General features: G+C 39.1%; 1 protein-coding gene across 1 annotated transcript; it reads right to left on the bottom strand.

Moving 5' to 3' along the window:
- Nucleotides 1-1145: 1145 nt before the first annotated feature.
- gucy1a1 (guanylate cyclase 1 soluble subunit alpha 1) lies at nucleotides 1146-14510 on the bottom strand. The gene is made up of 8 exons (XM_087806663.1): nucleotides 14137-14510; nucleotides 13928-13986; nucleotides 11034-11122; nucleotides 10275-10972; nucleotides 7112-7597; nucleotides 3859-4002; nucleotides 3502-3656; nucleotides 1146-1917 (listed from the first exon to the last, which is right to left on the bottom strand). Exons 1-8 carry the CDS (start codon nucleotides 14362-14364, stop codon nucleotides 1785-1787), a joined length of 1992 nt encoding a protein of 663 aa, XP_087662789.1. The 5' UTR covers nucleotides 14365-14510; the 3' UTR covers nucleotides 1146-1784.
- Between the last annotated feature and the right edge of the window lie 835 nt (nucleotides 14511-15345).

Genomic DNA, 15345 nt, shown 5'->3' on the forward strand with positions numbered 1-15345 from the left:
ACCATCATCATCATCTTCACCATCATAATCTTCCTCACCATCATCATCATCATCTTCACCATCATCAGCATCTTCATGATTATCTTCTTCTTCACCATCATCAGCATCTTCACCATCATCATCATCTTCTTCACCATCATCATCATCTTCTTCACCATCATCAGCATCTTCATGATTATCTTCTTCTTCACCATCATCAGCATCTTCACCATCATCAGCATCTTCACCATCATCAGCATCTTCACCATCATCATCTTCATCTTCATCTTCATCTTCATCTTCATCTTCACCATCAGCATCTTCACCATCATCATCATCATCATCATCATCACCATCATCATCATCTTCTTCACCATCATCATCATCTTCTTCACCATCATCATCATCTTCACCATCATCATCATCATCATCTTCATCATCTTCACCATCATCATCCTCTTCATCATCATCTTCATCATCATCATCATCATCACCATCATCATCACCATCATCATCATCATCATCATCATCACCATCATCATCATCTTCTTCACCATCATCATCATCTTCTTCACCATCATCATCATCTTCACCATCATCATTATCATCATCTTCATCATCTTCATCATCATCACCATCTTCATCATCTTCACCATCATCATTATCATCATCTTCATCATCTTCATCATCATCACCATCTTCATCATCATCATCATCATCATCTTCACCATCATCATCATCATCATCATCTTCATCATCTTCACCATCATCATCATCTTCATCATCATCTTCATCATCATCATCATCTTCACCATCATCATCACCATCATCATCATCTTCACCATCATCACCATCATCATACAATATACTGTATATATACAGTATATATATATCTACTTAAATGAGAAAAACCCATTTGTTGACAGTTTTCTTTTTTAAAACAATAAAATATTCTATTGAATATTACCACTTTAACTTCTGATCACTTATGTTTATGATTTATTTATATGTGTAGTATATATATATATATATATATATATATATATATATATATATATATAGTGTATTATTCCAGGAGCAGAAAAATATCAGTCCAGTGTTTGAAATCTCTTTTTATTTAATTTGCTTACATTAATGATGACAGCACATCATCATGAGTGGTCGAAGGACATTCATCGGATGCTTCCACTGTGCCAGGAAACAAGTGCTTGGAAAACAAAAGTATAAATATACTATAAACGTGTACATTGAAAGACCATAAAAATACAAACGTTATATCACATATCTGTAATTCAGTTTCTTATAGTTTTAATGGGAAGAAAAAGGAAGATTAATACACCATATGCTTAAAAAAACATTGCTGCTGGTTTCAATACAAAATCTCAAGGAGATGTGAAATATAAATCTTTTAAATCTGTGATTAACTTGTGATTTCCCATAAGGCACCTGAACTGCTCAACGAATGTGTTTGGTATCTCGGGATCTTAACTTTCACCTCCTTGTTAATCTCCGTGTTGAAACAACTTGATGTTCAGTCAGAAAACGCTACATGGATACTTTAATGACACAAGAATGTGTGAATCACTGGTGCTCACTGTCATATATACGGGAGTGAAAATTGACGTTTTCATCGGTTAAAATAACCTGTTGACGTTTAATGACCAGATCAACCCCTTAGTGGGATATTAATAGACTTAATTTGCACAAGACTGAAAGTTTAACTCGCAGACGTCATCGGTATGACACGAGACATCGAAGATGTTTCCACGATTCATGTTTTCACACGCCTGTGATTCGGACGAGCCTCACTGGAGTTTGGGAGTTTTAACGGAAGGCTCCAGGAAATAACAAACACCAGGGATGTCTTCTGGGAAGTTGGCCGGAAGGTCTTCCCTGGTCCTGGGAATGAAGACAAACTCTGGGCGATCCTTCAGCAATCTAGGAAATACAAATAAATCACAGGGTTTGACATCTTAGAAAGTGACCTTTTATCTTTGGAGCTGTAAGAAGTCTTTCTGTTAAACATGCACAGATTCAACTGGCTATGAATGCTAAATATGAGTTTTGGGTGATTTGTGTACATTGACAAATTTTACGCATGCATTTAAATTTTTGCCAGTAAAACCAGATATCTTAAAAAAAAAAAAAAAAATTGAAGCGCTGAAAAGACAAACTCTCTATTCCATCTATGTTTCTACTCTCTATGACCAAAACGTTATGACCCATAGATCAAGATAAGTGTCCCAGAATACTTTTCTCTGTCTGGACCATAGAGTACAGAAAGAAAAGATAATTCATATTATTTCTGTTTGATTAGTACTATCTTTAAGGTGTTTTGTTTTGAAAAAGAAAATTGTATTTTCTCAGAAGTAACATCAGTCTGTGACTCTTGACACGTCAAGACGCTCGTTTCAGTCAAGTTTACTCAAAAAATAAACCTGTAAACCAGTGGAAAATGTTTTTATATGAAGGTCAGTCCTTCATATAATATGTGCAAAAAAAGGTTTGGGACCCCTGCTCTAAAGGACTCTTTAGAATGAGGAACACATATTACATTTCATTAAGCTACTCATTAAATGTGTATTAACAGCAAAACAACCTTTTATTAAACATTATAATACTGTCTCACACCTTGTACATTGTGACTCTAGTCTACCTCTCTACCCTTAATAACATGATAATAATCAGTTCACGCTCAACAAAACACCTTTATTACTGGTTGTTAACAGGGAAAAAGAAAGTAGTTAAAGATTGACTTTGATTACGACTAGCTTCTCTCTATTAATAGCATATTAATTCATCAAAAAAAATATTTGTGACTGTTTACGATAATAAGGATGATTTATTACTGGTTATTAACAGGGAAAAAGAAAGTAGTCAAAGATTAACTTTTTATGACGACTAGCTTCTCTCTATTAATAGCATATTAATTCATCAAAATAAATAATTGTGACTATATACGATTATAAGGATGATTTATTACTGGTAGGTGTCAAACATTTCTGATGTTATAACTGTATATTTGTGAAGAATGAACGTGCTGAAACTTTAAAATAGGGATTACATTCACAATTAAATTGAATTATTTCTGCATTATTAGATCACTATAAATACTTTCATATTTGCATTTATTTTTTCTTTTAAAGTAACAGTATTATTAACAGTGAATGTTTTTTTTTTTACCTTGTTGTACCTGCATTTAATAAGGTGTAAATAGAGAGACGCTAGTTTTCATCAAAGTTAATATTAAATTATTTCCTGTCAAAAACTTATAAAGGTGTTGTTCACAGTAAATTTATAATCATCATGCGATTAAGGGTAGAAGATATTCACAACGAACAAGGTGTGAGTAAAAGCCGAAAACTTGTGAATATAACTGACAAAAACTGATCCTACACTTGTTGAAATTACCTAAACAATGACTTCCTTCATGCTAACAGTTAATCTAGCTTTTCATTTAAAAAAAGAAGAAGCAGCTCAAGTTATTCTTAAACTAACAATAGGATTGTGACGGTAGATCACCTGTGAGTCGTGGGGCTAATGTTGATTTTTCGTGGTTGACTACAGGACTCGAACTTGTTGGCTAATGTGACGTTGTTACCAAAAAGGCAGTAGCGAGGCATTCTAACACCGACGACCCCGGCCAGTACAGAACCAGTGTGGAGACCGATCCGCATCTGAAAAAGAAGGAAAATAACTTGTCACCTGAAAATATAAAACAGTATCTTGGCTTTTCAGAGATTTATTGATCAACACTATTGTCTCTGAGATGATGTTAGCAATAGCCAAGTCAAAAACAAAAACCCCAAAGAATAATTTCGCAAACTTCCTGCCATTAGAACTCGAAGAGTTTCTTCTCCCCCGGATCTGATTCCCCACCTGTATCGGTTCTCCAGTCGGGGTCATGACGTCGTCAGAGAGTTCCATCATCTTTAAAGCCATCAAGGCGATCTGCAGGGCGTGAGTCTCGCTGTCCTTGTGTAATCCTCCAGCCACACAGTAGGCGTCTCCGATCGTCTCCACCTGAGCACAGCGATGCCGGTTAGATCCAAGAATCTCAGTCAGGTATTTTAGGGTTGGGGTTAGGGTTAGGGTAAGGGTTAGGGTCAGGGTCAGGGTCAGGGTTAGGGTTAGGGTTAGGGTTAGGGTTAGGGTTAGGGTTAGGGTTAGGGATAGGTTTAGGTTTAGGTTTAGGTTTAGGTTTAGGTTTAGGTTTAGGGTAAGGGTTAGGTTTAGGGTAAGGGTAAGGGTAAGGGTAAGGGTAAGGGTAAGGGTAAGGGTAAGGGTAAGGGTAAGGGTAAGGGTAAGGGTTAGGGTAAGGGTTAGGTTTAGGGTAAGGGTAAGGGTAAGGGTAAGGGTAAGGGTTAGGGTTCGGGTTAGGTTTAGGTTTAGGGTAAGGGTAAGGGTTAGGGTTAGGGTTAGGGTTAGAGTTAGGGTTAGGGTTTAGGGTTAGGGTTAGGGTTAGGGTTAGGGTTAGGGTTAGGGTTAGGGTTAGAGTTAGGGTTAGGGTTAGGGTTAGGTTTAGGATAAGGGTTAGGGTTAGGGTTAGGTTTAGTGTAAGGGTTAGGGTTAGGGTTAGGGTTAGGGTTAGGGTTAGGGTTAGGGTTAGGGTTAGGGTTAGGGTTAGGGTTAGGGTTAGGGTTAGGGTTCAGGTTAGGGTTAGGGTTTGGGTTAGGGTTCGGGTTCGGGTTCGGGTTCGGGTTCGGGTTCGGGTTAGGGTAAGGGTTAGGGTTAGGGTTAGGGTTAGGGTTAGGGTTAGGGTTAGGTTTAGGATAAGGGTTAGGTTTAGGGTAAGGGTTAGGGTAAGGGTAAGGGTTAGGGTTAGGGTTAGGGTTAGGGTTAGGGTTAGGGTTAGGTTTAGGTTTAGGGTAAGGGTTAGGTTTAGGGTAAGGGTAAGGGTAAGGGTTAGGGTTAGGGTTAGGTTTAGGATAAGGGTTAGGGTTAGGGTTAGGGTTAGGGTTAGGGTTAGGGTTAGGGTTAGGGTTAGGGTTAGGGTTAGGGTTAGGTTTAGGTTTAGGATAAGGGTTATGTTTAGGGTAAGGGTTAGGGTTAGGGTTAGGGTCAGGGTTAGATATGCATTATTTTCTCAATAAAGTGCAAACCTTAGAATGAACATTAAGGTATGACTACAGCATCAGGGGAACGTGGCAGCACCGAAACCACTAGAAGAGCTCACATGTAAACCCTACAGAGCACTCAACAGCACAGACTATTTTTAGGAAGGCACACGTGGAATGGAAACAGAGGTCCTGAAGGTACTTCCTTGTGTTTTTTTTTTACGAGATATTTGTCAAACGCGCTCCTGTCTCTCTGTTGTACATCAGAGGCTCTTTGATTACGTTTCCCCCTCCAGCTGCAGATTAAGGAGATACGTGGCTGTGGAAGCGACTCGCTCTGAACCTGCTACCTGTATGTCATAGAATTTACTCGAGCGAAAGGAAAAAAACGGTGAAACCACATTGAAGGCTAAATTATTGATGCGCTGTCAGGACGAGAGTAGAGAACGCCTCCCGTTTCCACCACATTGAAGCCTAACAAATAACAGGTTCCAAGACAAAACTCAAATCTTGAATTTCTGATCAGAGCTGAAGGCGCTGATGAAAAATTTAAATTGTTCCGTTACTATCGTGCTTTTTCAAGCGAGAAGGATCCTTGATTGGATTCCAGCTTAAATTCTATTTTGTAATCATTTATTCTGACGGCATTACACAGCATCTTTGGTGCTTCACTCATTCATTCACCCGCGCTGCAGGAAGGAGAGTTTACCCCCCCCCCCCACACCCACCCGCATTTAGGGCGTTTAATGAAAAAATACAACGTTTTGATTAGTGTTTACAACTCCTTTTCCTTACACTTTTAGTGTACTTATGTAGTCAATGCATCATTTGAGTTCCTTATTATCATGGGGGTGCTGGAGCCTGTCCCAGCTTCTTCGGGTGAGAGGTGGGGAACGCCACCAGGGCGTCTCAGGACACACAAATATTCACACACATTCATACCTATGGGCAATTTCCCAATCAACCTCTGTATGTTTTTGTGGGAGGAAACTGGAATACCTGGAGTAAACCCTCGCTAGATATGAGGAAAACATACACATTTTTTACTGTTTTTTTTATCATTATTTTTAATCTTAATATAATGTGTGAACTGAGGTGACAACTTAAATGTCCCCCATTTGAGAAGAATAAAAGTAATAATATATTTACAAATAAAACTCACTAACTATATATATATATATATATATATATATATATATATATTTAAACTTGTTTCATGGCGATGAATTATGTTCTGGAGCTTTTCCATCAACAGTGAAAATGAGTATAGCAGCCTTGCTTACTTCAATTTCTGGTACAACTTAACCCTGGTGTGTTTGTAGTATTGTGTTGTCTCTGGGTCGTTCAGATTGACCCAGAGACAACACGAGGGTCATGGTATATTTGTAGTTTATAAGAGTTTCATTTGAAAGCTTTTATCTAAACAAGGTTTTCTCGATAACAACCACTTGAGTTCTTACATCTATAGCTATGTCAAAAACGGCGATTTTAGGCATTCCATGTCTTCTGTTTGTTACTCACATGATACACACAATCCTTCCGTATTCATGAACAAATATACTATTAAAGTGCGAACCAATTAGAAAATCCAACTCTCCTGAGTCACTCCCATGTTTCAAGTGTTGAATCTTCTTCTCTTAGATGCAGTAAGTCTCTCATCATGACCATGTTTTGAACGTATTACGGTATATAGTTCTCCTCCGTCTAAAATCTCGGCAAACAAGAGGTTACAAGACCGGAGTCCATTATAACGTAATAATGGCTTCGCTCCTCCTCCAACCAGCTGTAGTCCCACCACGCTTTGTTTATACAACGAGTCCCTAGTCTGTCAGGATTGATGACACGCTGTGACAAACCTTGAAGCTTGGCCATCACAGCTGAGGGGGCTTATAAGATTTTATAACTAGGTCAACTATGCAGTTCTCAGTGGGCGGGGCTTAAGCACATTTTCTGATGTAAATATTTCAATGAAAAGAGAGTTTTGTACACTGATGAGTACAATAGAGGTCCAACATCCTTTTAAGACTTAAATCCACCTTCGTAAATAGATGTTTTTTTTACTTTAAGCCACTGACCTTGTAGACGTCCAGCTCGCCACACTCATGGTCGAACCGAGTGTAGAGTTCGTTGAGCATGGTGATCACTTGCATCGGTGTGCAGATGGAGCAAACGGCCGTGAAGCCCACCAGATCGGAAAACAACATGGTGACCCTGTGGAACTTTTTGGCCTGGACGGTCTGACCCTGCCACAGCTGTTGGGCCACCGTCCCGGGGAAGATGGAGAAGAGAAGGTCCACCGTCTTCTTCTTCTCCTCCTCCAGGGCGAGGTGAGCGTGCTCCAGGGCGGCTTTAGCTTTCCCCAGACGCTTCTTCAGACCGTCCTGCGCTTTGGCCTGTTCCCCGACCAGCACCACGTCTCGCAACGCGTTGTGGACCGGGATGTCGGACAGGTAGAGGCCGTGACCCGTCAGCTCTTCAAGTTTATCCACGCACGGGGAACCCAGGAACAGGATGACGTTGGACTCGGAGACAAAGATCATTTGGCCCTTAAGCTCCATCAGCTGCAGGAATACGAAGCAAAAAACGTAAAGTTAAATCATTGCGACTGACTTAGTGATTATTATTTCAGAACATTATTAGTAAAAATCAAACATACACATTGTCAAACCTTCTTTTGAGGTTGGTTTAACTGGAGATGTGTATTCACTTTGTCAAGGTTCTCTTCAGCAGACAATGATGGATGAAGGTAAGAAAAGTTAGTATTGCCTTTAGCGGCTAATGATTGTAAGCTAACTATAAATACTTTGTTAGATTAAAAATTATTATACACTATACGTATACGCCATACTTAAATTAATGCTAAAAGATAATGAAAATATAAAGTATAAATTACTAGCTTCATCTAAGAGCTTAAACGTTTGAATACACATTCAGAATCAACATTTCACTCCAGACTGACACACTGTTTTCAAGACAAGCTTGGAACAGAATTAGAAACATGACACCGGTTATTTAAACGTGTTTGTCTGCCCTTTTCACACCTTGGATCGTGGATCAAAAGAACGAAGCAGGGACACATCTGTGAGGGGGGGGGCTAGGAGACAGGAATTTCCACCGAAGAACATTTGAATGATAAAAAAAAGTAGGAAGAATTCCCCACAGGAGATCGTGACACAGGGAGTTTGGAGGAACCAATAGCGCGATAGGGGGAGGACCTCTCGGCCCGGAAATTTGCCTTAAATATAGCGATGTTATTATCGTTCGGGACCGTCTTTCCCGGAGCTATCAACCTGTAGAGCTGCCAGCAAAGAGCGCGCCCGATCGATTGTAAAAGCTTGTATCTTTGTTTGACTTGAAACGGCGAATAAACGACCTGTTACACTCTGAATTGACCTTTTTTCTCCATAAAGCAAAGTATTAAGACCCGGACGTGACGTCGTGTTGGAGCGACAGAAACGGACTCAGTTCCAACCGTTTTAACTTCTTGAACACTGTTGTTTTTGTGAAGATAATGGCCTCAACAAGGTGTAAATATTATTTAATAATTCAACTTTGTACCATTTTAGTTCGCCTTAATTTGAATAAAATATGTTTTCACCATTATTATATTATTATAATGTATTTTACTAATACCTGTAAGACGCATCATTTGTGTCAATAACACACCACTTTGTCCTTCTTTAGAGAATGAGCCGTCTGGATATATTGTACGTAGTATTTTGGTGTATTTAATCTTAGATTAGCAGCTACTACACACCCGATTTCGGTCATTTCAAGGCTGTCGTATTTACTACTCATACATTTTCCTCTCTTCCTATGTGCCTCAAAGGAAGAGCAGCGGCTGGTTCAGCCTTTGACGGATGAACTGGTTTGACATTTGCTTCTGATCTCTGCTTGGGGTATATTGTTGATCTCCTCCTCGGGCCGACTGCACACTGGTCGCGCACCAATAACTATTCATAGTCCAGAGACTCGTCTTGATGTGATTCAAATAATTGTCCTTCATGATCACTTATAATAACATTTATTTGAACAGTGTGTTGTAATATGTCCATTTAAAATGATATTTTTGATTTGGGGTCACATGTTCTGGCAGAGGTGATATTGTCATGCTAGGTATGAATCATGAGCATCTCACCCATAATTGCTTAATCTCGCCCAAAATGCAGTTGGAAAAAAATCCATCCGTCTATCACTCATCATTAATTCAGCCTCTTTGATGTTGCACGAGGCTCCGTAGTATTACTTCGCGAGGCTTCCTGGTATAACTACGCGAGGCAAAGTGGTATTACTACGCAATGCTCCGTAGTATTCTAGTAGTCTACATGGTATAACTATGTGGGAGCTCTGTCGGACTCTGGACTTCATATTTAGGAGTCTATAGGAGACAGCTTTAAAGTACAGTATATACTTTATTGAGTATTGTTTTGATTGTTTAAGCGCTTTGTGACCCTGGTCTGGAAAAGCGATATACAAATAAAAATTACTTACTTACTTACTTACTTACATACCAAGCTGAATGTCAGCTATCAATCACATAATATAACAGAATCTTTGTTAATATTTGTTGCGCCTTATGTCCCAAAAAATACTGTTTAGCTGTGTCTCAAATCGCATACTTCTCTTAGTATACTAGAAGTTAGTATGCATCAGGATAGTGTACATACTAACTAGTACGCGAATTCTCAACAGATAGTACGTCTCAAATCAAACACTGCCGCTACGCACTAACAGGAAACAGCTTTTTCTTCTACTACTATTTAACGAAGGTTTCAACCAGCTGTTTGAACGCTATCGCCACCTGCTGGCAGCACGTTTTGCAAGTTTGGAAGAAGAAAAAAAGAAAAAATATGAGAAACGAAAATATTCGTGAGATGTTTACGCCGGTATCAGAACAGAAGACGTGTCATCCTTCTACTGTTGGCTGAAAATGCATCTGTAAATATATATATATATCTATATATATATATATTTGAGGTAACTTCCGTTTACAACGTCACTAAGATGGAAGCCGTTTAGCGTAGATAGTGTCCATCGAATCATACTCCGTTTTGTGGGCGTTTAAGTACGACAATTTAGTGTGCATGGCGCACTAAATTTCGCAAGCCAAGAATTGAGAACTAAAAATACTAACTTTGAGTACGCAAGTATGCGATTTGAGACACAGCATTTATGTTTTATAAACAGTACCAAAGGTTTTTGGTGTACTTTTGTTCGGGTTGCGAGACCATGACGTACCTTCCCGACGTTGTCCGACACCGTGCGCCTGATCCGGATGATGAACTGGGTGTTCAGCATCGTCAGTATGCACTGGAAGGTGACTTTAATCTGAGGGGTCACGATGGAGAAGTGTTCTTGGAAAGTAGCCGCTCGCCTCGGTCCGTCCTTCCTGGTCAGTCTCTTCCTGAGCCCGTGTCCGATTTGCACGAGGACCAAGTCCTGGTCCAGGATGAGATGGAAAGGAAAGATGGTGGAGAACAGCGAGGTAGGAAGAGTCCCAGCTGTGGTGGCCCTCAGGGGACTGGGACTCAAACTCTTGGCATCCTTGACGACCACGGTGTAGCGCAGACTGGGCTGAGGGCTGGACTGAAGGATGCTGTCTTTGGAATGGTGTAGATCCATCAGCACGTCCACGGTGGTGTGGTACAGCAGGCGAGCAGCTGCTCGGATCACCCCGGGGAAGAAGAGTTTCGTGGTGGAGTGCGGGTTGAAGAAGTAGACGGTGAGCAGACCCGGGTCTTTGTCCAAGCACAGCACCGACGCCTCGCGGACACAACAATCCCGCTGCACGCTGCTCTGCTTCAACAAGACGTTGAAGCTGTTCAGGAAGTCGTGGAGAGCTCCCCCCACCACCTTCAGAATGTGTCCGTCCTCCTCGTAACACATGTCGAAGAGCTCCTCGCCCAGAGAGACCGGCAGAGCTTCCGTGGAGATCCCTGCCGAAGAGGTGACGGAGTGAGCAGCGGTCAGTGGCATCAGAAGGATGGAACCTTGTACCTGTTCTCTTGGAATACGCGCTCATCATGTCCACCAGATGATCCGGATCTTCACCGCAGCTCTGACCGTCGGCACGACACACGGCACGACTGTGGAAAAGAACAATAACCAGTTAAGCAGATTTTGAAAAACATTCCTGGTAGAGGTTTGAAGAAACGGGAACCATTGACTGCAACATCAGAAGAGGTTTTTTAAGAGAAAGAAAGGATGATGATGGAACCACTTGATGAGATTATCTTGTGAGATAAGAGCGCTCACGAGAAGATGCGACCATATAAGGACGTCCCTCTTATACCATTTAAAAAAAATCCAATTCTGAGAGAAAAAATGAAATGTAACAAACACACATCATTTTTCGTCCCTAAAAAAGTCACGGCCTATATTATAAAGCTTATCAATAATCAATGATCCTGCAAATATTTGATAAGCAGCGGATATTTTTAGAGAGGGATGTTTCATTTTGTTCCTTTTTGATCAGGACAGATTTGGGGCCGATACTAGTTATATCAGTTATTCAGGGAGGTACATTCCAGCGACATCTAGTGGTGGGATAATCACTTTAACTACACGAAAACGTGCTTTTTGATGATTCTATTCCTTCTCTTTTCAGGAATCTCTAATAGCATGGAAGGGTTTGGTAGAAATGTGTATTTTAAATGAGATCAGAGACGTAACATTTGTTAAGCTTCATTTCTGACGTTAAATGTTAATAACCTTTCGGTTGCTTCCGGGTCAAAGTGACCCAGAAGTTACCGTTTTAGAGTTGTTATCTAAACGTATCTGCTGGTCAGCTATAAAAAAAAACAACTTACAAGACAAAGGATTCAAAGATCATGCCAGTTGATTAAGGAAGTGTTTTTAAACATTTTTCAAGCCAAGGTACATTTTTTCCATTGAAAAAAATCACCACCACCGACAAAAATGTTTTAAAAAATGGTAGTATGTAGACCTCTTTTTACGGCTGGACACCAACCAATCGGTCCTATAACCATTTGATTGACATACAGAGCAGCCAATATCAGCTCCCTTGTCTTTTATTTGCAGATAAATAATGTTTTTTGACTAATTAGGTCAAATTTGTTATTTTCCCAAGGCACACCTGATGATCTCTCAAGGCACACTAGTGTGCCACGGAACAGTTGTTGAAAAACAATGGATTAACATTTTTTTGGCCATTTGGCCAGACTTTGAATATACTTAAAGAAAAGATTATATTGTCATTAAATTCATATGTTTCATTGCATCTACTCAAACCATATTGTGGGCACAAAATATATACTTGGGTTCACACACACTGTGTTGTTGTATTTCATGATATTATCACGTTATTTCATGATATTATCATGTTATATCATAATATTTTCACATTATTTCATGATATTATCCCATTATTTCATGATAGTATCACGTTATATCATGATATTTTCACATTATTGCATGATATTATCCCATTATTTCATGATATTTTCACATTATTTCATGATATTATCCCATTATTTCATGATAGTATCACGTTATATCATGATACTATCACGGAATGTCATGTTATTATCTCATTATTTCATGATATTAACACATTATTTCATGATACAATCACTTTATATTTAATGATTTTATCACTTTATTCCATGATAGTATCACGTTATGTCATGATATTATCACATTATTTCATGATAGTATCACGCTATGTCATGATATTATCACGTTATTTCATGATACTATCACGTAATGTCATGATATTATCTCATTATTTCACGATATTATCACATAATTTCATGATATTATCACTTTATATTTAATGATATTATCACTTTATTACATGATAGTATCACGTCATGTCATGATATTATCCCATTATTTCATGATATTATCACGTTATTTCATGATATTATCACATTATTTCATGATATTATCATGTAATTTCATGATATTATTACGTTATATCATGATATTTTCACATTATTTCATGATATTATCACGTTGTTTCATGATATTATTACGTTATATCATGATATTTTCACATTATTTCATGATATTATCACGTTATTTCATGATATTATCACGTTATTCCATGATATTATCATGTAATTTCATGATATTATTACGTTATATCATGATATTATCTCATTATTTCATGATACTATCACGTAATGTCATGATATTATCTCATTATTTCACGATATTATCACATTATTTCATGATATTATCACTTTATATTTAATGATATTATCATGTAATTTCATGATATTACTACGTTATATCATGATATTTTCACATTATTTCATGATATTATCACGTTATTTCATGATACTTTCATGTAATGTCACGATATTATCACATTATTTCATGACATTATCACTTTTTTTCCTGATATTATCATATTATTTCATGACATTATCACTTTTTTTTCCTGATATTATCATATTATTTCATGATAGTATCACGTTATGTCCTGATTTTATCACATTATTTCATGATATTATAACGTTATGTCATGATATTATCACACTAGTGGGCCACGGCACAGTTGTTGAAAAACACTGGATTAAAGGACATTTGGCCAGACTTCGAATATACTTAAAGAAAAGATTATATTGTCATTAAAATCATATATATTCATTGCATCTACTCAAACCATATTGTGGGCATAATAACAAAATCTATACTTTGGTTCATACACACTTTGTTGTTGTTGTTGTTTTGTTGTTGTTGTTGTTGTAATCACCACCACATGTCTTTATGTGTATTTGATCTAGTTTCTAGTTGTGTTACAAATGAAATCTGTGTTCAAAGCCCAGGCCATAAATATATGTTATGAGGTCGAGTTTGACACATATTTACTACAAGAAGTGTGTGTGGGTGTGTGTGTGTGTGTGTGTGTGTTCAACACGCACCTTTCCTGCTGGTCGATCCGAGCCGTCAGTCTTTGCAGTGCGACGTGCAGTCTGTGGAACTGCAACAAAGTGGCATCATTTAAAAACAAAAACCCTCCTGATCCTCCAGATCCTCCAGACCCTCCAGACCCTCCAGACCCTCCAGACCCTCCAGACCCTCCAGACCCTCCAGACCCTCCAGACCCTCCTGGTCAGTGGGATCCACTCACCTCTGGACACGCGATCTTGCGGATGCTCTCCCCGAGCGTGTGCAGGTTAACTTTGGTTCTGTGGCTCCTGTGTCGAGGCGGATCCGCGACGATCATTCCGTGCACGTCTGCACACCCGGCGGCCGCTCCCGCGCTCGCCTCCAGGTCCGCGCGCTGCAGGTTTGCTCTGCCGGAGAAGGGACATTCTCCGCTGGAGATCTGAAGTTCCTTCAGCTTGGCACAGAACATTTCCTCCTCCTCTTCTTCTTCTTCAATAAAAAATTTAAAATGTTTTAAATTATAGAATATCAGCGGCGACGCGTGTAGATGCCATCATCATCCGGCGGGCGCGTCCAGTTCCCTCGTCCGTCCTCTTGGACCAGGAGACTCCGTGTGATGCTGCCTGGATCCTGGATCCTGGATCCTGCGAGTGATGCTGAACAACTAACCCAAAGCCAATGAGCGAGTGTGTGTGTGTGTGTGTGTGTGTGTGTGTGTGTGCCTGCGCAAGTGGTGAATCCAAGCAGCCAATGACAGAAGGAGGTTATTTCCAGCAGACTTCTCTCATGCGATCAAGACTCTTTTTACTTAAACCAGCCTGAGGTCAGAGGATCTAAATCATGTTATGATGCGAGAGACTCCCGCGCAGATGCTCTTATGTCATTTTTTTTTTATCCTATTTTCCAATTATGATGTCACTGCTGCCTCTTCATCCTCCTGTACGTCACACCAGAGCCGTCGAAGCACAGTGACGTCACTGTCTGGCGTTTTGTTCCAGAAGGAACGTTTGTTTTTGAAAAGTGTGATTGGAGGAAGTTGACATGGTTGTTTCTTTGGATGAATGATGTTCACTCCTGTAGTGCGCTGAGAAAAGTATGACGTTATTTCATGATACTATCAAGTTGTATTATGTTTTCATGGTATTTCATGATATTATTACGTTCTGTCATATTATCATGTAATGTGATTAGTTCGTTTTGTCATTATATAATCACATTGTTTCATAGTATCATGTTGTTTCATAGTATCATGTTATTTCATAGTATCATGTTATTTCATAGTATCATGTTGTTTCATAGTATCATGTTGTTTCGTAGTATCATGTTATTTCAAAGTATCATGTTATTTCATAGTATCATGTTATTTTATAGTATCATGTTATTTCATGATATCGTTTTATTTCATAATATCATGTTATTTCATAATATCATGTTATTTCATAGTATCATG

The sequence above is a fragment of the Callionymus lyra genome, chromosome 1, assembly GCF_982586985.1.
Source record: "Callionymus lyra chromosome 1, fCalLyr1.hap1.1, whole genome shotgun sequence".
Classification (NCBI taxonomy): Eukaryota; Metazoa; Chordata; class Actinopteri; order Syngnathiformes; family Callionymidae; genus Callionymus; species Callionymus lyra.